Source organism: Cucumis sativus, chromosome 5 (genome assembly GCF_000004075.3).
Source record: "Cucumis sativus cultivar 9930 chromosome 5, Cucumber_9930_V3, whole genome shotgun sequence".
NCBI lineage: Eukaryota > Viridiplantae > Streptophyta > Magnoliopsida > Cucurbitales > Cucurbitaceae > Cucumis > Cucumis sativus.
The window spans coordinates 4,369,101-4,394,687 of NC_026659.2; the positions used below are offsets into that span (position 1 = coordinate 4,369,101).

General features: G+C 31.5%; 3 protein-coding genes across 3 annotated transcripts; 1 reads left to right on the forward strand and 2 right to left on the reverse strand.

The window, feature by feature from the left end:
* On the reverse strand, positions 1 to 1,694 carry LOC101203153 (probable LRR receptor-like serine/threonine-protein kinase At1g51810). Its single transcript, XM_011657868.1, has 2 exons — positions 1,498 to 1,694; positions 1 to 568 (listed from the first exon to the last, which is right to left on the reverse strand). Exons 1-2 carry the CDS (start codon positions 1,692 to 1,694, stop codon positions 1 to 3), a joined length of 765 nt encoding a protein of 254 aa, XP_011656170.1.
* A 4,846-nt stretch (positions 1,695 to 6,540) lies between these two features.
* Positions 6,541 to 8,701, reverse strand: LOC101202919 (leucine-rich repeat receptor-like serine/threonine-protein kinase At2g14510). Its single transcript, XM_011657869.2, has 2 exons — positions 8,508 to 8,701; positions 6,541 to 7,114 (listed from the first exon to the last, which is right to left on the reverse strand). The coding sequence occupies exons 1-2, from the start codon at positions 8,699 to 8,701 to the stop codon at positions 6,559 to 6,561; spliced, it is 750 nt and encodes a 249-aa protein (XP_011656171.1). The 3' UTR covers positions 6,541 to 6,558.
* A 3,437-nt stretch (positions 8,702 to 12,138) lies between these two features.
* Positions 12,139 to 24,592, forward strand: LOC101219173 (filamin-A-interacting protein 1). Its single transcript, XM_004143542.3, has 18 exons — positions 12,139 to 12,469; positions 13,186 to 13,407; positions 13,990 to 14,085; positions 15,042 to 15,094; positions 15,582 to 15,678; positions 16,696 to 16,769; positions 17,848 to 17,965; positions 18,706 to 18,816; positions 18,933 to 19,009; positions 19,741 to 19,807; positions 21,095 to 21,160; positions 21,598 to 21,705; positions 21,798 to 21,928; positions 22,099 to 22,165; positions 22,287 to 22,354; positions 22,434 to 22,524; positions 23,630 to 23,700; positions 23,970 to 24,592. The coding sequence occupies exons 1-18, from the start codon at positions 12,320 to 12,322 to the stop codon at positions 24,331 to 24,333; spliced, it is 2,031 nt and encodes a 676-aa protein (XP_004143590.1). The 5' UTR covers positions 12,139 to 12,319; the 3' UTR covers positions 24,334 to 24,592.
* Positions 24,593 to 25,587: the final 995 nt, after the last annotated feature.

A 25,587-nucleotide genomic window follows, 5' to 3' on the forward strand; every position in this document is an offset into this window, starting at 1 on the left:
TCACATCAAATTAGCTAAAACAGAGACACAAAGCATCATCACAAAGGACAAGAGACTAAATTGCATCGACGCTCTGCCATCGCCAGCAATGCTGTCGTCAGTGACGTTGGTGGCGTTAACTTTGGCGAAAACCTCCATAGCAGTAATCAGTGGCGGTAACCCAACGGATGAATTTGCAGCGGCGAGTGTCACGTTCGCTGTCGACGCCTTAACATGTACCGGAAACAGAGTAACCACCGTACATTTATGAAGGCTAGTAGTGATTGTAGACATCAGCACGGAATCGATGAAGATATTGATGGTTCTACTGTTCTCGGAAGTGAAATTAAGCACTTCAGTAAAATAGAGAACGAAGTAAGCCAACTGGGAGGGCGAGGAGGATTTGGAGAAATCGATGGTGAGGATGATTGGAGAAGAAGCGTTGACGGATTCGATGGCTTCCTGTAAGACGAACAGGGGAGGATCGTTCTCCGGTGATTTGAAATCAGGAATCGCTGATACATTTATGCAATTTGGGGGAGTTGTTACCGATGTCCAAGCCCTCTCGTAATCGTCCACTGAGGAAGGACTATTTCTCGAGGAAACAGATGAGAATATCGTAAATAGATGATAAAATATAATGGTAAAAAATAGGTTCTCAAATTTATAAAAAAGAAATTTTATTCCGTAACAAAATTGTTTAAAATATTTTTAAATACAACCAAATTTTACGTAGAAATGAGAGGTATAGAAACTATTATTCGAATATAAATTCTTTAGAATTTGAAACTTAAGAAAGTGATACCATGATCTACGACAAGTCAAAAGAATTTAGTGCAAGAGTTTTAAGGAAGAAAGTGGAACGTTTGAGATTTTGATCATTTAAATTTTATTTATTTTAAAGAATTTATACTTCAAGATAATAAAAGCTAATAATAATACCCATGAACTTCTTATTAACTACTTAACACTTATTTATCTAAAAAAAATATTTCTACTAGTTTAGATAAATAGAACATAGTAAAAAATAAAATAATAAACAATAATGAAAGCTTGTACGTCAGAAGTTGAGTGATTTTTTTAAATATAATAATTGTAGGATAGAGAATTAAACATTTCACATCAAAGATGAAAAGTTATATTAACTATCATCGAGCTAAGATCACTTTAACCTTGGATGAACGTTAATTGTCATTTTATTAAATTAGTTGGTGTAAGATTTGAATTAGTAGAATAATTTATATATATAAACAATTATATTTTTTAAAAAATTAATTAATTATATTTTAACTCTAGAATGTTTGAAATAACTCAATAATACAAAATATTTTTTTAGGAAAATTATAAAAGAAAATAGAATATTTTACAAAATATTTATCTTTTTTAATGATTTATTTTATGGGTGTAAATAGTTTTTCAAAATTTTGAAATTTAATCCAAATAAATAAAATATCCCCCTCGATAAGTACTACAAAAAAACAATAATTAGAACTTTCTAAATGCAGTTAAAAATCATACTCAAATTCATCATCCCTCCCATAGTTAATCCGAGCAACAAGCCGAAATGTTTCGTTGGATTCCATCTTTGAGTACAAATCATCACCCGTTGGAATAGCCTGAATTGAAGAAATGAATGGAACTCCACCATCTTTCCTCTGTGCCAAACACAAATTCATAAATCCAGATCTCTCCGATGTATAAACTAATTCCTCCATTACAATCTCTGTCGTCGATGTCGGCTCGATCGCCAACATTTTCTTGCCATCCAGAACTAAATCAAACGCTGGTGGTCGATTCAGGCCGTCATAATTGCCGTAGAGGAATCCCGATTTGACAAGGTAGCGTATGTTTTTTTCATAAGTTGAAAATTTGTAACAACTCTGTTGGGTCGTCGAGGAAGGGAAAGATCGGAGTGTGTTCAAAATTTTGAGCGGTTGAGTTTGGTTTATTCGTATTTTTTGGTTGATTCCGACATTGATGTAGAAATCGTCGATGTCCCATATAAGTAGATAGTCGTCGAGCGTCTCATCGTCGCTGCCACAATCGATGCTCACCCAATTGAGGGGGGAGGTGACTGGATTAAAAAATAAAAACAAAAAACAAAATTAGGAAAAAAAAATCAATTTTAGCTTAGTTTAATTATCACAAGTAATAAAGAGTTAAAAAATGATCAAAGGTAAAATTGGTGGTAGTTAATTAAGGACTACATTCTAACATTAGATAATTACGACTACAAGCATTACTTTTATGGTTTGTACAAAATACATCATCTTCATGGAAAGGACTATTTAAGTGTATTTTATAGAACCATACTTTTAACTTTCTCTCAACTAAAAAAACCAAACTTATGATTTATCTTCAATTTCTTGTATGTATATATAACAACACTTTTTTTTACAAATTAATTTAAGTTTGTTTAATATAGAATAACTTTTCAAACTTACTAAGTTCTTTTTCATGAAAATACAATGGGTGAATGCCACGTGTAGTGAGACATACCCCTAATAAAATTTTACTTTTCAGATGAATTGTTTTTATTTATTTATTATTATTATTAATTTTGAACTTTCAACTCGTATCGGTTTAAATCATAATATATTAATTATATTAATTTAAATCCTTTTAACTTTTAAACTCTAAACCAAACTAATGGTTTACCCATTAAACCTTCAACATCTATTCATGTATGATTTAAATTGATTAAACTATTAGTTTGACGTTTAAATTTAAATTGATATAATTATTGAAATTTTATATTTAATCAATACAATTATTACTTTAAAGTTTAAAAACAAATGTTCATAGGTATAAATTGAATATTTTTTTAAAAATATGTAATTATTTTTCTTAATCAATTAGTCCACCCAAAATTATAGTAAAAATTGCAACACTTTACAAATCCAGTATTTTTAAATCCATCATTAAAAATGTGAACCTTTTATAAAGTTGGATTGTGATATTTTGAAATTGAAAATGTAATTTTAAAATTTGACCAAACAAAAGGTATATTAGTAACAATTGTTTTTATTAGAAATCTAAGTCTTTTTTTATAACTTTTCGTGCATGTTAATCATCATTTAACTGAGTTCATTTAGCAAGATTCAACCATGCGTGGGAATGAACTCAAATCTATCTTCTATATGTTTAGGGAAACGAATATAAGTTTTTCATCCATTAACGTTTAAATTCAAATTAACACATAACAAATTGGTTGATATAGATTGTTCATATACTTACCTCATCTCATTCTCTATCAAATTAAAAACACAACAAATCAAAATGTCACATTATCAAACTAATCAAGACCTTTACAATATAGTTGAAATAAACAAAATAAAACTCGCATATAAAAAAAACCTATGCGACGAATACAATCGAATTGACATAACATAACGTATGTACTCTAAATCATAAAATTAGAATTTCAAAATGGTTGTACCAGCTATTCACTTTAAACTGAATTCCAAAAAAGTTTAGTTAGGATTAAAAAACGTAATAAAGAGATAGAAACAATTTACATGTAGAATAGGCAGAGAAGACATGAAATGCCAAGAAAACAAAGAACCACCAAAATAATGTTCCATTCTTCATCACATGAGGATAAATTCTTGGGTTTGATTTTCTTTTTTTGTAGGGGAAAAGTAAATTAGTTTTGTGGTTGTGTAAGGGAGTGATTGGGTTTGATTTTGGGGAGATAATTAATTTATAATATAGTGATTAGCTATTAAAATTGGTAGATATAATTAGTAAAGCAACATTGTTATTAACAGCAAGGTTGATGAAAACAAGAGCATAGGTTAAAATTTTGAAGGCAACTTGATGTAATTTCCTAAGAACTGTAGTTATCATACTCACTTTGGTCTATAATCAAGTTTATAATTCGTAGGTTTTAAATTTCACTTTAATAAAAAAATATATTATTATTATTTACCAATCAAATTGGTGAATAAATTTGACTTTCACAATTCTATGAAAAAGTGATTAGAGGCGATGAAACTTCCCTCTTTGTTGTCAATCATATTTTTATTAGTCACATGGTCCTAAAGTCGCAATTGCAAGAACATTAATGGTACAATTAACTATGCTTTGTCTCACTATGAAGGAAGTCCATCCTTGTGGATGTCTACAAGTTTCTAATGATCCACGTCGTTTGGTTGTTGCCATCAGCTTTCCTTCTATAGTTAAGGACCATAGCAGCGATATTTAATTTTTGTTTAATATATTTGATGTATGGTAGGTGCATCAATTACCATAGTATTTTGTTTAGTTACTTATAGTATTCTTTCGAACCGTAGTATTTTGTTTAGTTACTTATAGTATTCTTTCGAACCGTTTATAAACTCTCTGAGTTTAATTCTTTCATTCAAATAGGGTATATTTTACGATTTCATACTTTTATTTTTTAATTATTTATTCAATTTTGACACTTTAATAATTAAATATTCTTTTTGTTATTTATCCAAAATAAACATTTAATTTTACCATTTATCTAGTCATCCCATTATTTAAAGGTGAAAAAAAAAAAAACTCATCATAATCACAATTAAATGTAGCACCCAAACATAGCAGAGTCATTTAAAACCCATACACTATTTTACTCGATATATTGGAACATAAACAATAGGTTTAAATGTTATATTGGTTCCTAAATTTTGTATGTTATTCTATTTTGGACATTTTAAAAGTGTTTGATTTAGTCCCTAAACTTTTTAACTCTCTAATGGAATGGTAGAGTGGGCTTCTATTTTTGGATGAGTTTTAATTTTGGGTAATTGTAATGGATGACCATTTGAGGAATAATAATTAAAGATATAACAACATTTAAAAAAAAATTGCGAATATAGCAAAACTATTGCAGATAGATTTGTATCACTGATAGACTCGTATGATCTATCGGTGATAGACCAATTTTTACAACATAGTCTATCGGTGATAGACTCTATCATTGATAGAATTTGACAAATTTTGCTATATTTGCAATTTTTTTAAAATGTTGCTATATACTTAATTATTTTGAATTTAATTGCTAAATTTGCAACAATCCCTTTCATTTTTAGTTAAAAACTAGATGGTAAATTGATGCAATTTATCTCTATATAAGTTTTGAGTGCTTCAAAGTTTGAGATATTTAGCAATTTATTGAGATGTTTTTTTTTCTTTTTCTCTCCCAATTATTTCTTAATCTTTTTTGGGGTTTTATGATTCGTTGTAGGAATATTTGTTTAAAATCATGTGGAGAATTTAAATATATTTTATAGTTTATTTTATCTTGTCGTTGATGTTAGATACCTATTAGAAAAATTGTAATTGATGGTCATTTTAGAAATAATAATTAAGGATATATCAATATTTTTAAAAAATTACAAATATAGCAAAACTATCACTGATAGACTTGTATCGCTGATAGACTTCGTATGGTCTATCACATAGACCAATATTTACAACATGGTCTATCAGTTATAGACTTGTATCATTGATAGAATTTGACAAATTTTGCTATATTTGTAAATGTTTTAAAATGTTATTATATATTTAATTATTTTGGATATAATTGCTGATTTTGCAACTATTCCTATCTATTAATATCAATTTGTCACTTATATTTTTTTATTTTTTATTTTACCAATATGTTTTTCAATTTGAAAAATAGATAAATAAATAGAGGGTGGGGAAAATGGAAAAATAAAGGGTATGGAAATTGGAAGAGATGTGAGAGATTTAAGTATGGGAGAAAAAGAACAAATTAAAATTAGGTTTTAATTTGGGTTTATTTAATTAAAGTCTATTAATTATATTTCAATATTGGTATAAAAGATTTGTAGAATAAATTAATCATCAAAATATAGATGATCACGTCATCATTTTTAATGGAACATACATTTTAAAATTCAAGAATCAAAATAGACTAAGATTCAAAATTTAAGGATCAAATAGGATTTTAACATAAAAAATATGTTAGTAATTAGACTTCGACATGAATATTCCACTTAAAAGTATAATATCAAAAATAGTTTAGGCATTGAGTTTTAACTAAAAAGTTTATTCCAATATTAAAATTTTACCTTTTACTAACTTTTTACGTAATGTCATGAGCAAGTTCATGTCGTTGCAAAATGTTGAAAGTTCAATCAAATTTTCACATTGGCTTGATAAAAAATCTAAAGAAACTATCGCCCATATGAGAGACAACATCCCCACCTTCCATTCGTATAAAACGTTGTGGGTAATTTTGAAAAAAATATGAAAGCTAAGATGACTTATGACTAAAATGTAGAATATAATACCATCGTAAAGATATATAGAGAATCATATTGCATCATAAATAAAAAAAAGTATACATTTTGAATGGCTATGGTACAAAATAAATGGTATATTAATCTTTATTAGAAAGGGAGGTGTTCTAAAATGAAAAACAGTTAGTTTGGATAATTTCTATCATTCATTTAACAAAAATATCATTCAAAACTTAATATATTTTGAAAAAACGTAAGAAAATTATAGTTTTAACTTAACATTTTGTTTGATCAAAAGATAATTGCATGCATGCAGTTCATTTGAAAAAAAAAATAAAAGAGATAATCACAATAAATTGACCAAAACAGAAACACAAATCATCAAAATAGATGACAAGAAAGTAAATTGAGATGGCCCGTTGCTGCCAGCAACGCCGCCGGTGGCGATAACTTTGGTGAAAACCTCCATAGCACTGATCAACGGTGGGAGGTTGGCGGAGGAATTTGCAGCGGCAAGCGTCACCTTCGCTGTCGACCCCCTAACATCAACCGGAAACAGAGTAACCACTGTACATTTTAAAACGGTAGTAGTAATCGTGGACATTAGCACCGAATCGATGAAAATATTGATGGTTCTATTCTTCTGGTCAAAGAGATCCTCCACTTCGGTGAAATAGAGGACGAAGTAAGCCGATTGGGACGACGAGGAAGATTTAGGGAAATCGACGGTGAGGATGATAGGAGAAGAAACGTTGACGGATTCAATGGCTTCCTCTAAGACGGACGGTGGTGGATCGTTTTCTGGCGATTCGAAATCGGGAGTCACCCCTACGTTGTTGCAATTTGGGGGAGTCTTTCCCGATGTCCATATCCTCTCGTAATCATCGTCGGTTGATAAAATCCTATTTTTATATATATAAAAAAGAACAATCGGTTTAATATAAATATATTTTCTAAGCTTAAAAAATAAACGGTTTGATACTAAGATATTTGAATATAAGAAAGTTTTTGAAAATTTTATTTGTGAGTTTTTATAAATATTTCAAAACTACCGTTTGAATATATATATTCTATAGAATTTCGAAACATAAACACTGATTGAGATAATATGAAACAACGAGGTCATCTAATTTTTTCTCGCACAATAATTATAAATATGGAAATTGAACATTTAAATTTTAGACGAGAAAGTCAAAATTATCAAGTAAACTCGTTTTGACTTTTTCTTGGTCGTTTAGTTTTATTTCTAATGTCACTGCCATGTAATTCATATCTCAATCTTGATTACGTTCTATATAAATTCTACTCAATTGATAATCAACTGTGAAGACTCGAGTCGGGGCTAGGAGTACTATGCTACTTTAAAAATTATAGAAATTGTTTTTAAACTAACAGAAAAGTTTACTGGTTATTTTTGTAATTTAGGATAATCTATATATAAAAAATACACCTATGAAAAAAATACCCTTAAATGTTAGACAATTAGTTTTGAATGAAAACTATCCGTGTTTTACGTTTGAAAATATCCAAAATCTGAAAGTTCAATAAAACCATCTAACTTTTCAATATTTTTTCTATTGTAACGTCTTCAATGACGTCTTACTTTCTTATTTTATTTTATTATTTGACATATATTTATCTATAAAAAATTGCCTACTCAAATTGACGTAAATAGACCATAACATAAAAAGAAGAATAGTGAAAACACCAATGTACGTTAAGAATGAAATGTGTTAACAATGTTGTACCTTAGTAGTTAAGTGAATATTAATAGTCGAATAATATTTTTTTTTGGGTTAGTATAGTCTTGGTAAATTTTGACAGAGGATATTGACTTAAGGATTTATAAGTTTTTATGTTTTAATTTGAAACTTTGGTTTATATTTGGTTGCTGAAAGTATTATATAAGTATGGAAAAAAATGATTGTATTAATTTTTAAGTTGGTTATTTTCAAACTTAAATAACAATTTGAACAAAATAATCAATCTATTAACCTTATAAATATTTTAAAAGAAGTTAAAAAACTTATATTTTTGCAAAAAGATTTTCATTCCTATACTATATTTTTAGCTGTGAACTATTTTCAAAGCTTTTCAAAGTTAGAAGATTCAAACACTACTTATCACTCAGCTTTCTACTAACATATAGAGGTGTTAACGTTAATTAACTAACATTTTTATAATTTAACAACTTAACCCTTTCCTCCCTATATTTGAAAGTTAGTTTTTATAATTTAGACTATAATTAAATAAAAAATCCATGGAAACTTTCAAAAGGGCAATTAAGAGTCATACCCATCTTCATCCACCCCATAGCTAATCCGAGCAACAAGCCGAAAAGTTTCATTTGATTCCATTTTCGAATACAAATCATCGCCTGTCGGAACAGCCTGAATCGAAGAAATGAACGGAACTCCACCATCTTTTCTCTGTGCCAAACACAGATTCATAAATCCAGATCTCTCTGATGTATAAACCAATTCCTCCATTATAATATCTGTTGCCGATGCTGGCTCGACCGACAACATGTTCTTGCCATCTAAAATCAGGTCGAACACTGGCGGCTTATTCAGGCCGTCGTAATTGCCGTAAAGAAATCCCGATCTTACCAGGTATCGTAGATTTTGTTGGTAAGTCTGAAATTTGTAGCAACTTTGTTGAGTTGAAGGGAAATATCGGAGTGTGTCCAAAATTTCGAGTGGTTGATTTTGATTTATTCGAATTTTTTGATTGATTCCAACATCAGTGTAAAACTCATCGGTGTCCCATAAAACTACTTGGTTGTCGAATAAAAAATCATCGTTACCACAATCGATGTTCACCCAATCGTCTTTGGAGGTAACTGAAGAACAAAAAAAAGAAAAGAAAATTTCAATTTTAACATTAGATTTATAATCTTACTTAAATTTAGTTAATTTTTGTTTGTTTAATTACTATTTTTGTTCGCTAAACCAACCTCATAAACGAGTGTTTTATCAAATTATAGAAACTAAGGACTATTTAACATTATCTTTTCTCTTAGTTTTACAAAATTCATATTTAAAATAACTCAAAAGGATTATGTTAAGGACTATTTACATTCATTTTTCTCACATGCATATCTATATAAGCTCATTTTGACAGGCAGATGGATACCGATAGGTAATACATGTATTTTAGTGTCTATTAATTATCGCTTATAAATAATAAAATTTTACTATAGTTGTAAATAATTTTATTAGTTTTTCCATTTAAAACAATTATTTGATAATGATAATTATTGATTTTTTTAAGGTAAAAGAGTAATTTATATTTTTTTAATGGTTAGAACAAGTAGTTTCAAGCTTTAAAACTATTACAAATAAAAGTCATTTCTATAATTTGTTGTCTCGGTTAATTATCACTCAGCTAAGCTTGTATTGAAAAATTAAAAAACACCACAAATTGGTTTTTCTTTTTCCTTATCGAATGAGTGGGAATAATGTTCAAATAATTTATATTTTGATAACTTTTTAATAAACTAGTTGAAATAAATTCAAATTCGCACGTAACAAACTAGTCAATACATTATTCAAATAATAAGGACTCTGTTAAATTAAAAACATAAAAAAAACCACGTTGTCAAGTTAAGATTTTTGCTATATATATGTATATTTGTTGAAAACCAATGATATAAAAAATAACAATTATCAAACCTACACGAGGATATGAATGTAGTTCAACTATGTGATGTATATATATATATATATACACTTTCAATCATGAGATCAAAGATTCAAACTTATCATTCCAAAAATTGTTGAAAACCATAAAAGAGATGAGAGCAATTTACAGGTACAACTGATGGAGAAGACTTGGAATGCCAATAAACTAAAGAACCACCAAAACAATGCTTCATTCTTCATAACATGAGAAAAAATCCTTGAATTTGAAATCATTTTTGGGGATTTGGGTTTGATGTTTTTGGGGAGATAGATTTATACTAAAGTGATAGGTATTAAAATTAATAAATATGATTAGTAAAATAACATTATTTTTAACAGCAAGGTTGATGAAAACAAGAGCATATGTTAAAAAATGTAATTCCCTAGGAAGTGTGTAACCACACTCAACTGGGTCAACTTGCTTTTTATATCAATAAGAAGAGAATGGACCAAATGCATATTTATTTAAACCTTCTAGAATCAAGTTTAAAATTTGATGCCGGAATAAATACAGTTGAAGCTTGTTGATTGGTAGGTCGAAGAAAGGTGAAATATAAAAATTTCATATATTTTGTTAATGAATTTGAAGAACGATAACTTAAATAGTCAAAACTCGTACCTTCTTCTGCCTTAAATATTAATAATGACTTCAACATAGATTTTCACCAAAAAGTGTAAATTTCAAAATTTTATAAATAAACAAAGCTAGAAAGACATACCTAAGGTAGAAGAAGGTATTAAAGCGATAACCATGGATAACACATGTATTGTGTGCAACGTTGTACGGCAAAGAAAAGTGAAACTTTTTAATGTTATAATCATGTGATATGTGGTTAAGCTTTATAAAAAAGGTGATTAAATAAAGAAGAGTTAGTCAAGACAAAACAAGACTTTTGTTGAATCTAAACAGGTAAACAAAAAGATGACTATTTGACGGAAGTTTACATAGTCCTTTGTTTGAAAAAGAGACTACATGGTTCTTTGTTCTAAGAGACAACTGTTTGAGGTGCGATCAAAGTTCCACTTGGTTATATAAGAAGAAGACCATAACCATTAGCTAAAGCAACCACATCTCCATTAGTTAAAGGTATTTTTAGCTATTAAAAACAAAACCATAAAACTTTATATCCAAAGCAAGTAATATTATATATATCACTATTGTAAAAAGTATGTAGAGAGTTGTCCATAAGTGAAAACAAACCGATTACACTAGCTAGCATCCAAGTTTTGCAAAAGCCGTAAAAGTAAAGTTTTGTTGTATGGTTTTACAATTCCACCATTTTGGGTTGATAGCTTGATGAAAATGGGTCTAAGATAGGCAATAAAGAAGTTTCTTCATTGGAACAATATTGATTTCCTTATTGTCTATCCAACAATGACTTAACTAACATCAATTATTGCTTTTCCGTAAAACTAACTTCAATTAATGTTTTGTATTATTGCCCATTGACATTTTACTTAAACGTATCTATTGAATTAAGTAAATGAATAAATATGTAAATCCATAAACGTATCTATTGAATTAAGTAAATGAATAAAATGTAAATCCATGTTAAAACTTTAATTATATTTTATTTAATGTCTATTATATAAAATAAAATAAGTAGGCATGGTTTTTTTTTCAAGAGAATAAATGGAGGTATTTTTCTTTTATATATATATATAAGTATATATGTGTTAAATTATAAAAGAAATAGGTTTTATTATAGCGGTAGAATGTAAATAATTTGTATTTTTTTTTATTATTTTTGAAAAAAACTTTGCAAAGTACTAATGAACCTTCTTTTATTTCTAAAAAAAAGTTTCAATATTCTTTCAAAAATTGCAATAATACATCCAATTTTTCATCAATATTTAAAAGATATTTGTTAAATGGAAAATCAACTTGTGTAAATGAGAGATGTTATTATTTTGAAGTTAACTAAACAAGTGTTGTATTGTTTTAGGTAATCATAAATTATTTTGTTTTGTCTATTATTATAAAGAATATAAATCCCAAAGATAAATTTTGAGCAACAACAGAATTCATAAATATAAAAAATTTATTTACTTTTATTTTCTTTAACAAAATTATTTTCGTAATAAAAAACGTGGCAAGTGACGGTTATAATTGGGCCTGGCCAGGATAGTACTATATGAACTGGGCCGCGTGAGTACAATATGGGCCCAGGTTCGATCCATCCGTTGAGACTTCGTAACGACACCGTTTTAATTCCGTTGCATCGCTGACTTTCCCTAATTGACTTTGATCCTTCACCATTTGGGAGGAACACTTTGCGCCATTTTCTGCAGAACACATAAACCCCTAAAAGCTGTCTTCCATGCGGGAAAACCATCTTCCTCCATAGCCATTTTTCTCCTTCTTCATCATTCAATTGCTTCTTACTACCCAAAATCTCGTTACAGACGAAGAAGGATTTTGGAATGTCGTGGATTAAATTGGCTGTGAGCAAGGCGGTGGAGGTTGGGAATAATAATAACCTCACTCGGGTTGTCAAGAATTATGCCGACACCGTCGTTCACCACGCTGGTCAGGCCGTTGCCGAGGGTGCTAAAATTCTCCAAGATCGCATTGTACTTCCTCTGTTTCATTTTCATTTCTTTTGTTTTTTTCTTATTGATTTTGTTGGGTTTGTGTCATTTTAAGCTGTGGTGGAATTTGGAAATGTTGAATGCCTTGTTATAATCTGGTTTAATTTTGTGCATTTTTCTTCAAGTTTATATCTTGTCACGTTCTTTTTCTTCGTTTGGTGTCATTTTTTAGCTTGTGATGGGATTAGGAAATCTTGGATGGTTTGTTTATTATTTCGTTTAATTTTGTGCATGTTTCTTCGTTGATATCTCTCTATGTTTAGCTCTTTATGTAAAGTTTAAGTTTTTGGTGAAATGTCACATGGAGGCTTTTAGAAATTGACTTGAATCTTGGAAAATACTTTGTGAAAACAGGAGAATGGGGTGAATTTTGAGATAGTACCATAGGGCGATTAATTATGGTATTTGAACATTGAAACGGAGAAATGAAAAACAAAGTCCTGAATATCGATTTCAGGGGCTTTCCATGGAAACAAAGTGCAAATCTATTTGAGTTTCTGGGAACTCACCTAGAATTGTCTTCATAGAACTTTAATAAGATTCAGCGTATTCATCGTTCAATTTAGTATTGATTTTTTTTTCAACCGCTTAGTTCTTTTCGAGTATCTGGTTCTGCTGCTTCTGGCTGCTTACAGGTTCATACCAGGGAGATTGGCTATTCTATAATTCTGTTTTTTTTTTGGCTTTTATTGGTATAGGGGGCACGGAATCTTAGAAGTATCAAGCAGACTATACAAAGATTGGAAGAAGCTGCTGTGTCTTGTAGGGGCCCTGAAAGAGCTCAACTGTTGAAAAGATGGTTGGTTGTGCTTAAAGAGGTTAAAAAATTATCTGATGCTTCCTCGGAGGAGAAAGCAAAAACCCTGGAGCAACATCTTGGTTTTGAAGATGCGAAGGAGAGCCCAAGAAAACCTGCTATTGTGAGTAACATTTTTTGGACACCTCTTCATTCAAGTATTATTATAAATACTTCTGTCAGTTACCTGTACTTAATGGGCACATATCGTTCATAGAATCATAGTTGATGCATTTTTCAAAAACCTTGGTGCATTTTCATGAATTCCACATTCTAACCTCGTGGATTTTAAAAATTGACATGAAAGTTGCTTTGCACATTGATTTTACAATGTTATGGAGATCCCAAAGATTTCTCGGTGCGGCAACTAGAGATGTCAATTAAACTTTTGCCCTTTCTTTACCTGTAAACTCTTTGACCTTTATTTATGTGAGGTATTTTTTTTGTTCAATAATATACACAAAGTGAGAGACTCGAGCCTTTGACCTCATGGTCAAGGGTACATACTTTATGCTAGTTGGCCCATGCTCATTTTGGTGACGTTTTTAGTCAATTGACATGTAATTTCAACAAGCCACATCTAAGTATTAAAATTCATTTCTGGATCACCTAATCATCTTTCCAAAATTTGAAAATACTTGTCAATAGTAGTCATTCTGCAAAATTTTACTTCTCTGTTAGTTTTGACCTTTACCATTATGATTAGGTTTTGTATTACGATCCTGATGTTGGAGGGGAACCAATGAACTTTTGTGATGTTTTTCTTCAAAGTCAAGCTCTGGAGGGAATTACATTATCTATGGTATGTTAATTTTATTGCGTCCTTTCTCTATATCTGTGGCTTGTTCCTAGGAAAGCTACAGTTGTGCTTGTTTAGGGTGACCTTACTGCTCTGGTATTTTGAATACACCAAAAAGGACAATATGGTGTATTTGTTCATTGGTAGGAGGTTTCTGTGTAGGTTTTGATGAGGGTCAGGAGTTTATTGGGCCGAAATTGAATGATTTATTTTAGTTTTTGGCTAGGATTGAACACTCATCCAAAAAGATGTGTGCTTTTGATTATCAAATTTTTTGATGAAGAGATACACAGATCATTAAATAATATAAATAATCAGTTGAGAAACCATTATAAAAGACCAGTCAATAATTTCTTATGACTATGAATATGAAACTTGAGTTAAGGAATAGCATTGCATGGGGGGTAGTTAAAAACTTAAAACATAGTTTTTCAACTTTGTCTGGCTGAAAAATTATATGCCTTGGACTTTTCTTATAGACAACATTGGTCAATACCGAATAAGGCATCTAAGAGTATTCCTTTTATTTCAAAAATATTTAGAAAACAGAGAATTATATGTACAACTGTGCTATCTCAGTGCTGATTGATGTAATTTTTGTTAAGGGAAATATGGAAATTTATGCAAAAGCTTCAAGTTTGTGAATTTCTTCCTTTTCAGCTATTTAACTATGCATGTTAATTAGATTTTATTCAAAGTGGATAGGTAGCTCATGTTTTTTTGTATGAGGTGAGTATATAAAAGGAAGTACTATGAAGTGATGATGGAAACAAGTCTTAACTCCACTTTCTTTGAACTGACTTATGAATCAGTTAGATTCATTGAATATGGAGGAAATAAATGCAAGTGAGACATCATATTTTGAATTGTTAAGTTTCTATTTTATCATTCACAAACTTCTGTTTTTTTAATTGGTCATGAAGGAGACACCGACGAATTAACTATTTTCTGTGCCACAGATTCTTGAAGCGCCAAATGAGGAAGAAGTGTCCCTTCTCCTGGACATGTTTGGGTCTGTCCCTCACTTAAAGCTAATAGTTTAGATGGTTATGGCTGTCTTGAAGTACTAATTATTAAGAATCCAACAGATGCATATCTTCAATTTTTAATTATGTTCATATTCGTTTCATTACAAAAAAATTGTGTCATCTTCATGAAGTTATGAGGATTATTTTATTTTAATATTTCTTATGAGGTGGAGATATTTGGAGTTCCATATTTAACTCATATTGCGATGAGGGACCCTGACCATCTTTATCCTTATTTTGCTTGGCATCAATCTGTTTACCCTTAATTTGACTATCGGTTTCCTGTCAATAAGTTATCTGCTCTAGCCTTGTGCCTCTGTTCCAAACCTTTTCTGATCTTGTTTTTGTTTTTGTTTTTGTTCTTGTTCTTTTTAAATATCACTTGTTTGGTTTCTGATGGGGATATAATACACTAGTATTTCTTTGAGATCAGCTTTTTATTGAGAACATTTCTAATAATATTTCCTGCAGATTATGTCTAGTTGGGGGGAAGGAAGTTCATAATGCAATAGTTAGCAGCATACAAGATCTGGCGAAATCTTTTTCCAGCTATGAGGATGAAGTATTGGTAAAGATTTAAGAATTTAAGCATATATTGTCTGCCTTAAAGTTTTGAAATCTACTAGGAACTCATCACTCTACAATTTTTATTTATAAAAATAATTTCTTCTTATCTCGCGGAGGGTGTCATCATCCAAGTGTAAAAAAGCACAAGTTGTAACTTACTATGAGTTTCGTATGCTGTCAACAATCCCTTTTGGAACCAAATATCTCAGGGGTAGCAGCTAATTGCTTTAGAGCTTTTTCATTCTCTTTTCATATTTTGATGTTAAGAAATGTTAGACTCTGAAGGGTAAGAGATATTAAGAATAGCTAATGGTAATAATTATAACCTAATGAAATAATAGAGTTCCACGACAAGTTAGGAGAGAATAGAATGTCTTTTCCTTTTGTGGGGTTTTTGGCTGAGTTTCGTTCCATTTTGCGGTGCTTTGGTGTGAGAGAAATGATGTCAAGTTAGGAGAGAGTAGAATATATTTTCCTTTTGTCGGGTCTTTGGCTGGGTTTGTGCCATTTTGTGAGTTTTGGTGTGAGAGAAATGATAGAATGTTTTCTGGTTTGGAGGGTTCTTGTAGCAATGTTTGGTTCCTCCTGTTAGATTCTATGTTACTCTTTGGGCTTTGGTGATCAAGTCTTTTGTAATTAATCATTAGATCTTATTTTGTTGTTGGATTGGAGCCCCCATTTGTAGTATGTCATTTGGTTTCCTTTTTTTCTTTGGGGGGGGGGGGGGGGGGGGGAGGGGGATTCTATTTTTTGATGCCATTGTGTTCTTTCATTTTTTTTTTCTCAATGAATGTTTGGAAAAAGAAAAAGAAGTGTTTCTTCTTTTTTACTTTTTAATATATTTTCATATTAATATTAATCATCAGTGTGCAACAAATTCAACTGCGATGATCTTCATATGATTTCTACTGTGTGGATTTATGCGTTACGTTAGTAAGACATGACTGCTAGGCCTATCACATTAACCCATTCCATTTCTTTTATTTGTGCAAAGTTTTATGGGAGGTCTTAAATACAGGTGAAGCGGGAGGAATTGCTCCAATTTGCACAAAGTGCAATTTCAGGGTTGAAGATCAGCGCTGATCTTGGGAGGTGGGTAAGAATTGAGTTATTTTGTTCTTTACCTCTTGATATCTACTTCTACAGCTTTTGTGTGAGTGTGATGTTATATTATTTATCACCTCTGTTCTATAGCAATTATACTTATTTAGTGGATTTAGCAGCTTTAGGGATTAAGGATTTATTTTAATCTTCTTGTTTCATTTAAGAAAAAAGTTTATTTTTGTTTGATTAATGTTTATGAAGGAGTCCCTTTGTGGTCTCCTAAGAAGCGCGGACACTTCAATTTGGTTAGCGTGTCCATGTCGAACACTTGGTGACACCTATTGGATGCTTGCTAGTGCAACAAATGTATTGGACATGCATAGAACACTCGTTGAGTAGACTAAAAAGACACATATATGACAATAATAATTTTTGAGCATGGAATACATCAAACTAAGTCTTTTAAGCATATAAATGCATCAATTCATTTACTATGAATTTTCTTTTACTCAAAATGATATATATATTTTAAAAATGAATATTTTAGTAAATGTGTCCTTATTGTGTCGTGTCCTAGATTTTTAAAATATGGTGTTTCGCCTTGTCCGTGTCGTATTCGTGTCTTGTATCTGTGTCCGTGCTTCTTAGGTGATCTCCTTACCTTGCTACTGCTATCTAAAATCTTCTCAGGCCTCTCTTATAAACATAATTTGGTCATGTTTTGCTTCTTATTCAAAGAAAAAAAATGCCATGTAGTTCCATCTGACCTCTACGTTAATCCTGCCATACCCATATAGTGAGCATATTGAAGAAAACAAAGAACAGTTGGACACTAGTACCTTCCCTTTTCAAGCCTTAGTCTTAGGGGATAGATTTTCACTTTCAAAGATAATATGCCATTGTTTTATATTTCTTACCTTTTATTTATGTTTTTATTTTATACTTCTGCATGCTAGATACATGCTCAATGATTTTTCAGTTTCTCGAAATAATTTTCAATTTTTGTATGCATTTCCTAAGTAATGAAGAGGATAGAGAATGCCCTAGGTCTAGGCTGCGTTAAATGGTCAGAATAGGCTAATAATATGGTCTTTTCTCTAATATTTGTCTGGCTTTCTGGTCACAGGGTAGATACTGAATTATCCAATTTAAAGACAAAACTTGAAGGAATGTCAGGTTCCCCAATGTCATCCAATGCAGATTCCGGCCAGATGTCAGAAGAAACCACAATTGAAACAATCGAGGTGAGCCTATTATTGGAAGATATTTTTTTCCATTATTTTCTAATGGAAACCATGGAACTTTTCATTGATCAATATAAAAAAAGATAAAAAAAAGAAATGCATCTGTTGATGCATTAGACTATGGATGAGTTTGGGGTACATTTTGGAAAAAGAAAATGTTAATGAACCCTTCATTTGTAAGCACCAGAGAATGTTTTTGTCTTCCCTCTCTCTTTTGGATCAAACAAAGCTTTGTCTATGTGCACTTCAAGTATTTATTTATTTTTTAGAATTTCTCAAACTGTTTTATTATTGAAAATTTTAAGAAGTGCTTGTAATTGTTTAAAAGTACTCTTAAAAATTGTAACACAACAAGGCGATTTTTATGAAAACTTTATCCAACATAAATAAACATATGTTTAGTGTGGGTGATAAATATGGGTTGAATTCATTCTTGATGATTTCACAGCAGTGAGTATCTGTTATTGTATTGCTTATGATCATCCAACAAACCTTAAAGTTTTTATTAGGATATTAATGCATTCATTGTCCGTAGGTTGTACTTGTACTTTATACTTCATTTCTCATTGCAACTTAGCTATTATCAGACTGGGTGACCGCTTCTTTGAGAAATGATATCTTCACATTGTGTACCATATAGTGTGTACTACTGAGTAATTGCCTTGTGATATAAAATGTCAAGTAATGTTCGTTTATGAATTTGATGGAGCGGAAAAAGGTCTTTGGTCACTGTGTGGCAGGCATTGAAAGCAGCACTCTCACACATACGAATTTGTTCTAGAGTGGAAGGACTTCTGCTGAAGAAGAAATTATTGAACAATGGGGATTCTCCTGAAATCCATGCTCAGAAGGTATGCCTTGAACCTGTCCGTCAAATTTTTATTTTTATGCATTGTGCTTGTGTTAAATTTAGCCTATGGGCTGCAGTAAGTGGTATATGGCTGTAAACTTGTCTACTTATATACAGATCGATAAACTGAAAGTTTTGTCAGAGTCTCTTTCAAACTCCTCTGTGAAAGCTGAAAGGCGGATTACAGATCATAGGTAAAGATCTCCATGTCCTAAATGGCAGTGATTTAGAATTCAGACATGTAGCTGCTTTTTCTTTGCTGATATATGTTGATATTCTCTGTATTATCTGTTTGGGACTTTGACATGAGAAATTGTTTAGAATTCTTCTCGTTGATGACTGGTTTTTTTTTAAAGCCTTTGGGCCTTAATTCCCTGTGTTAGTCATAGGAAATTCGTTAGTAATTCCAGCTTGTCTGTGTTCCTTCACAATTGAAAGGCTTTTCTTATCTAAGCTTGTGGAGGGGTTTTCTCAACCCCCTGCCTTTAGGCTGTGTCTTTCTCTTTCTTTTAGTTTCAATATATCTGTTTCATGTTAAAAAATTAAAAAAGAAAAAGGAAAAAAAATACTTAGTGGCTACTGGCTGAAGAGTGTTTTAGGTTTCTTCATTAGATCGTATGAACTGATGACAGTATTTTTTTTGATAGGAAACAGAGAGATATGTTCAATAAAAAAATTAGGAGTTAGGAGTTAGGAGATAGAGTTGGGCTTAATCTCTCTCTGGAGGTTCTCTATGCCAAGTTGTAATTCTCTTTTTTCTTCTTCTATTTACAAATGTTGGTTGGAATGAAAGTACATCTTTCTAATCAAACTAGTCCATTCAGGTTGATTTTTTGTCTAGTGGCTCACCACGAGGGATGCGTGCTTTTCTTTTTGTCATTTCATGCACATATTTATGATGTTTTCCCCCTGTTTTAATTTGCAGAACACAAAAAGAGGAAGCCCTAAATGTTCGTTTTACCAAAGCAAGTGAATCTGGTGAAAAAGAAAAGGTTGGGTGTTCTTTGGAGTGTTGTTTAAAAATAGCTTTTGGTTTATTACAATAAAAATAGTTTTATTTTAGAAAATTATATTGCAAGTGAGGGGTAGTTTTATTATCAATTTTTATGTTTTATTTTATTTATTTGTCAAATAAGAATCAGAAGGGTATAAACAAAAAATCTCCACACAACCTAAGAACGAAAGGGGTTAAGACTGAGGAGCCTCCCTCCCAAAAGAAATAATGAAATACTATCTTCCGGGTAGGATTTGAGCTCGACTATGATTACAATGGAGTATCTCGTCTCTTAGACACTCCAAGGAAGGTAATTTGTACATTGTTGCAAAAAAAGAAAAATGGAAAAAAAAGGAAAACAGTCTCAGATGAGCACTTGGCAGTACACCTTCACAAAGGAAAAACAATATGAAAATAAAAGAAAAAGTGAAAGACAAATAATAGACCTCTTCATTCACCAACCAATTTAACAAATTAAAAATAAAGAAAAAAAACCTTTTTGTCTTGGGTCTAGTTTTCATTTTATCAGGAAGTTTCAAAATGTTACACATTTAGTACTTCATTTTGAGTTTGGTCAAGGTTAAAAAACAATGAACAAGGTGACAAACACAAGGGTAGTAGACTCAAGGTGGAATTACAAGAGCTATTTTCTAATAAGGCTCTGTTACTAATCCTTCGATTTCCTAATTCTACCCCCAAGGTTTACAGCTTCCCCACCACCTCGCAGTTCACAGATGCGCCCCTTTACTCTCATCAACCCCTTCCCAGAGGAAGTCCCTAATAAGTGTCTCAAGACCTTTATGCTCAAAACATAAAGTTCTGGGAAGGGGGAAGAAGTAGATAGGCATCCCACTCGACACTGTGAGAATGAGGGTTATTCTGTCATCTTTAGAGAGAAAATTTCTTCCACGTGGCCCGTCATTTTCTCTTCTTATGCATCATGGAGTTCCAAAAAGGGGAATCAGATTCCTCGGATTATGTCCAAGATGTAGAAAATAATTGTAAGAAACCAGCTTGCTAAACAGTTTTAAGAACAAAATTTATAAATTATCCTCAATATTATGTCAGGATCTCATGTTTTTGATCTTGTATTGTATCAGGGACCTACTTTGCAGCAGTATCTCGTTCTTTATGTTCAATCATACTTCATATCTATTTTGAACTTTGTTTCATTTATATGGCAGAGAGTATACAGATGACAAAATGAAACCTAACTACAACCATGTTAGATTATTTTCAACTAGGTATTTAGAAATTTTGAGTTCATGTTTTCTATTATTTACAGGAATTAGCTGCAGAAATTGCAGGACTTGAAAGACAGAGAGATGATATTGAAGATCAATTAAGAAAGGTTTTTCTCTGTCTTCCATCCATGATCTTTTGGTTAACCATGATATAATGAAGAGTTGTTGTGCTGCTTATTTACGTATTTGTACACAATTTTTATGATATAGTATTATCATTGATATAGAAGTCACGCCTATGCCTGAGACAGTGAGATACCCTAGTTGCCTGAGCATCGTTATATAAATTTCTAAATATCTTAGTAGTTGTAAAGTTGTAATGTTAGAAAAGCCCAATTTTTTGTGTGTTATCATGATGTCTTTGAGCCCAATATTGAGAAATTCCACTATTGTTTTTCCTTTGTCAGATATAATCTACATTTTCATTTCCACAGTTTCGTTAGTGGATTTTGAAATTTGTTTATCCACAGAATTTTAAATTTTATTTTCTTTTATCCACTTTCCACATTTCTGTTAGATAAACATATATGGTATAATGGCATAGGTGAATATCTCCTTGGCTGCTGCCCATGCACGCCTTCGTAATATGGTGGAAGAGAGAGATCAGTTTGAGGAGGCCAACAACAAGATTGTTGCACATATAAAGACAAGGGTGCATTTTCTTTTAGTTACTTTTGATGTATTATGTTATTTCTTGTATGTTCTCATCTTTATTCATTGTATGTTATTTGTGAATTCTCTCAGGAAGATGAGCTGTTCAAATCCATTGCTTCGTGTAAGGCAGAATCAAACGTTTTGAATATTTGGATTAATTTTCTGGAAGATACGTGGAATATCCAATGCCTATATAGAGAAAATAAGGAAAAGGAGGTCAAGTATGTATTTTAGGCCATGCTTGTTATTTTTCATCAATATTTTTTCAGTATAAGAATTTTTCCGAAGGATTTTTTGAAAGAGAGGGAACCTGCAAATGAGCATTGTACAATGTTTCTTCTCTCAGTTGAGGTTCGTTTTACTTAAATGCTTGTTTCTTTTCTTTCTGAAGTGATGCTTTGGAAAAACATGAAGGTTACTTTGTCAACTTGGCTATTGATCTTCTATCCGCTTATAAGGTATTTATAAAATTCTCTGAAGAATATGTGTATCCTAAATGTAACATGAAATATGATTTCTAATTTATGAGTAAGCTTTGATCTCCCATGTTTGAAACCTTGCACGGATCATCTGATGTAGAAAGAGTTGGAGCCATCAATCAGCCGTATTGAAAAATTTGTGGAGAATTTAATGAATTTGCGGCAGAGGTAACCTTTTCTCTTTATTCATCAAGATTGTATTTTTTTTTTAAGCATGGCTTCTTATCTATCCGATCACTCTTGACAGGTCGGAGAAATCCACACTGGAAAATGATGAGTCAAAAGTTCTTAGCCCTACAAGTAATCTTGAAAAGGAATATCTAGGCTATGAAGCAAAGGTATAAACTTTTTATTACTTAACCAAATTTATTTTAGTTTCAAGGTTTGATGCTGTTGGTGAGTTGGTTTTGTGTAAAATATTGTTCATATCGCCCATCCAAATATATATATTTTGAATTAGCTGTCCAACAGTGGTGTTGTTGGTTTTATATATATATATATTTACATACATACATATAATGATGATGTTAATACATCTTGTGTGATATAAGCAGTACTTTGCTCATATTACACTTTCACAGTTTCAGACTACTCAAAGATGGAATGGCAGCATATAGTTATTGTTTTACATTTGCAATGAATTTGTTTATTACTTTTTGGGTTAAGCAACATTTCATTAATGTGATATAGTTACCAAAAGTGGGGGAGTTAAAACTCCATGCCTAACGAAAATTGCAAGAACATTTCTAATTAGCAACGATAGAAGTTTAGCAGAGGAATGCTTCTTTACTAATAGAAGGAAAAGATGATGCTTGTGCTTCGTTGTAATTGATGATCCTTTCTGCATTATTAATTTATGTTGGTGCAATCTATGCTATCAACAACAGAAGAAAAGGGAAAAAGAAATCTATGCTATCAACAACAGAAGAAAAGGGAAAAAGAAATTAGTTACGATTTAGTAACACGGTCTCTAATGTATATTGACTTCTGCATCTAATTTCTGATTGAGCTTACGATTCCTTCATAATAGAGGCAGGTGTTGGTGTCTCAGATCTTTGACTCTTATGTCTGGGGTATTTATTGGAGAGAAAATAGGAGAAATATTCAAAATTTGTTCAAGATTGCTAGGATTCGAATGCTGCTCTTCACTTCACTTCTTCTTTCAGTTTCTACTTGTTTTGATTTGTTTCTCCTTTTCTGTTATATTTCATATGGATAATTGGGATGGTTATACTGATACATGACTTGTAAATTTTGAGTGGGTTTGTGCATGGGCCTTGTCTTTCAGTGCAGTGTTTGGCTTGTTTCGTAATATACGTATATTTACTTTTAGTTTTTAATCAACGCATTGCAAACAATTGTCCCAGTTATAGCCTATAGGACATATATCTGCTATCTACAATTTTCCTGCCAAGTGTAACCAAATTCGTTTTTTTGTTTCAGATTATTACGACCTTCAGTGTTGTGGATAACATGAAAGAGCAGTTTTTGGCTCAACAAGCTCAAGTTTCCAGGTATGATCCAAGTTTTTCTGTCATGCTGTTGGATTTCCTTTTATCTCTTGTAATATTGGATGTTTATTGTGTATATTCATAATTTACGAAGATTCTTTCCTTATTTGTAGTTGGTCTTTCTTCTAAGACCTTGTATTTGATTCATGAAATAGAAGAAACACTATTTTCTTCCCATTTTTAACTCATGCATTCTGTTCTAACACTCCTCTATGTGACATTTCATCATTTTACCCAAAAGTAATTCTTCTCTCTTTTTAACCTCAATTCAGGAAAGATGATTCTAGAGTTAAAGAGTTGTTTAATGATATTGAAAAACTCCGGGAAAAATTTGAATCTATTGAGAGACCCAATCTAGAAATCGAAACTCCCGAAAAGGAATCTAGAGAGGAGGTGGAAAGCAGTAGTGTTCCCCAACCTCCAATGGAAGACAGCAAGAACTCAAAAATTGAAACTGGCAAGGATCCCAAACTACCTGCAGTTGAGGTAGAACAAACACTAGACGCTGCAGCTGAGCTAGCGAAGCTGGAATCAGAATTTGGCAAAGTAAGTCACGACTACTCAGCAGAAGACATTGGTGAATGGGAGTTTGACGAGCTCGAAAAGGAGCTGAGGTCAGGTGACTCAAAGAACTAACTGTCATATTATGTATTCATGAACAAACCAACCTAATTTATTATGAAAAATCAAAAAAGGTCAGTCTCATAGCTTTGCTTTTGGCATACCCCCTAAAACTGCATGATTTCATTATAATCTTTCCTTTGTAATTGTGCTCTGTATATTTCGTGGTTTTTTTTTAATTCGTTCACTTTGTATAAACTCTGGAACATTTATGTTGTAATATAAAGCCAAAGAAGGGAAACAGTCAAATCCAGAAGACAGACTTAATGTGCAAGAAAGTCCAACCTTTTAGATAAATTAAAACTGTATTGTAAGGGGGTAAGTTCTTAGTTTCTTAAGCAATCCACCATCCTTTGGTGGGAGACCCCAATGTTTCCTGACAAATTAGTTGGTGTGGGGTTAGGAGATTTTTGTTAATACTGATATGTCTCAGAAAGGTTTCTTGGATATGGTAGTTGGAATTTGTCTTATCTTTTAAAGAACAACATGATGGTTATAAGCCTCCTCTGCCTTCAAGGATAGGGCACACAAAGTAGTGGGCTGAAACATGTCTGGCCCAAATCTTTCTTGATAGGGCAGTTTTCAAATCCTTATAGTTTTATCTTTTTGGCTCTCCCTCTGAATTTGGCTCCGGAAGCACCCAGTTGGTTATTATAGTCGATGGTTATTACAGTCCGAGACTTACAATATCAATATTTAGTATGTAGGATGATTATAAAATAGACCACTACAGACAATTTGGAGGTAGGAGAGTTCAAACCACTTATCTCGTAACTACACTTATATGTTTATTGAGCTATGTTTGATTTGACATACTGTATATATGACACATCAAATTGGAGGGTTTAAACGCTCCTTAGAATTTGAGTGGGACAGAGCAAGAAATTTTCTGTTGCTAATAACAACCCTAGCTTGATAAATAATGATAATGATAATGATAATGATAGTAATAATAATAAAAGGTTTCAAGTTGTCAACCCTTTAGGCTTTAGCCAATGAGAAGATAGCTTTTTATCCTGATTTTCTGGGTGGTGGGTTCTCTAATCTTATTTGTGGCTCTTAATTGTATCCTCTCTCTCTCCCTCTCTCTCTCCTCTTCTTTCATTCTCTCTCAGAATTGTTATCTTGTTTTTTATTAAATACTTTAATTTACTCTGTGTTTGTGATGTCAGTGAGCTGGTCTCTCTCTCTTTGAAGGGGTATTTGTAAATTTATATTTTTTTTATGATCTGTTTATTTTGCAAAGCATGTCTTACAATTTAAAAATTA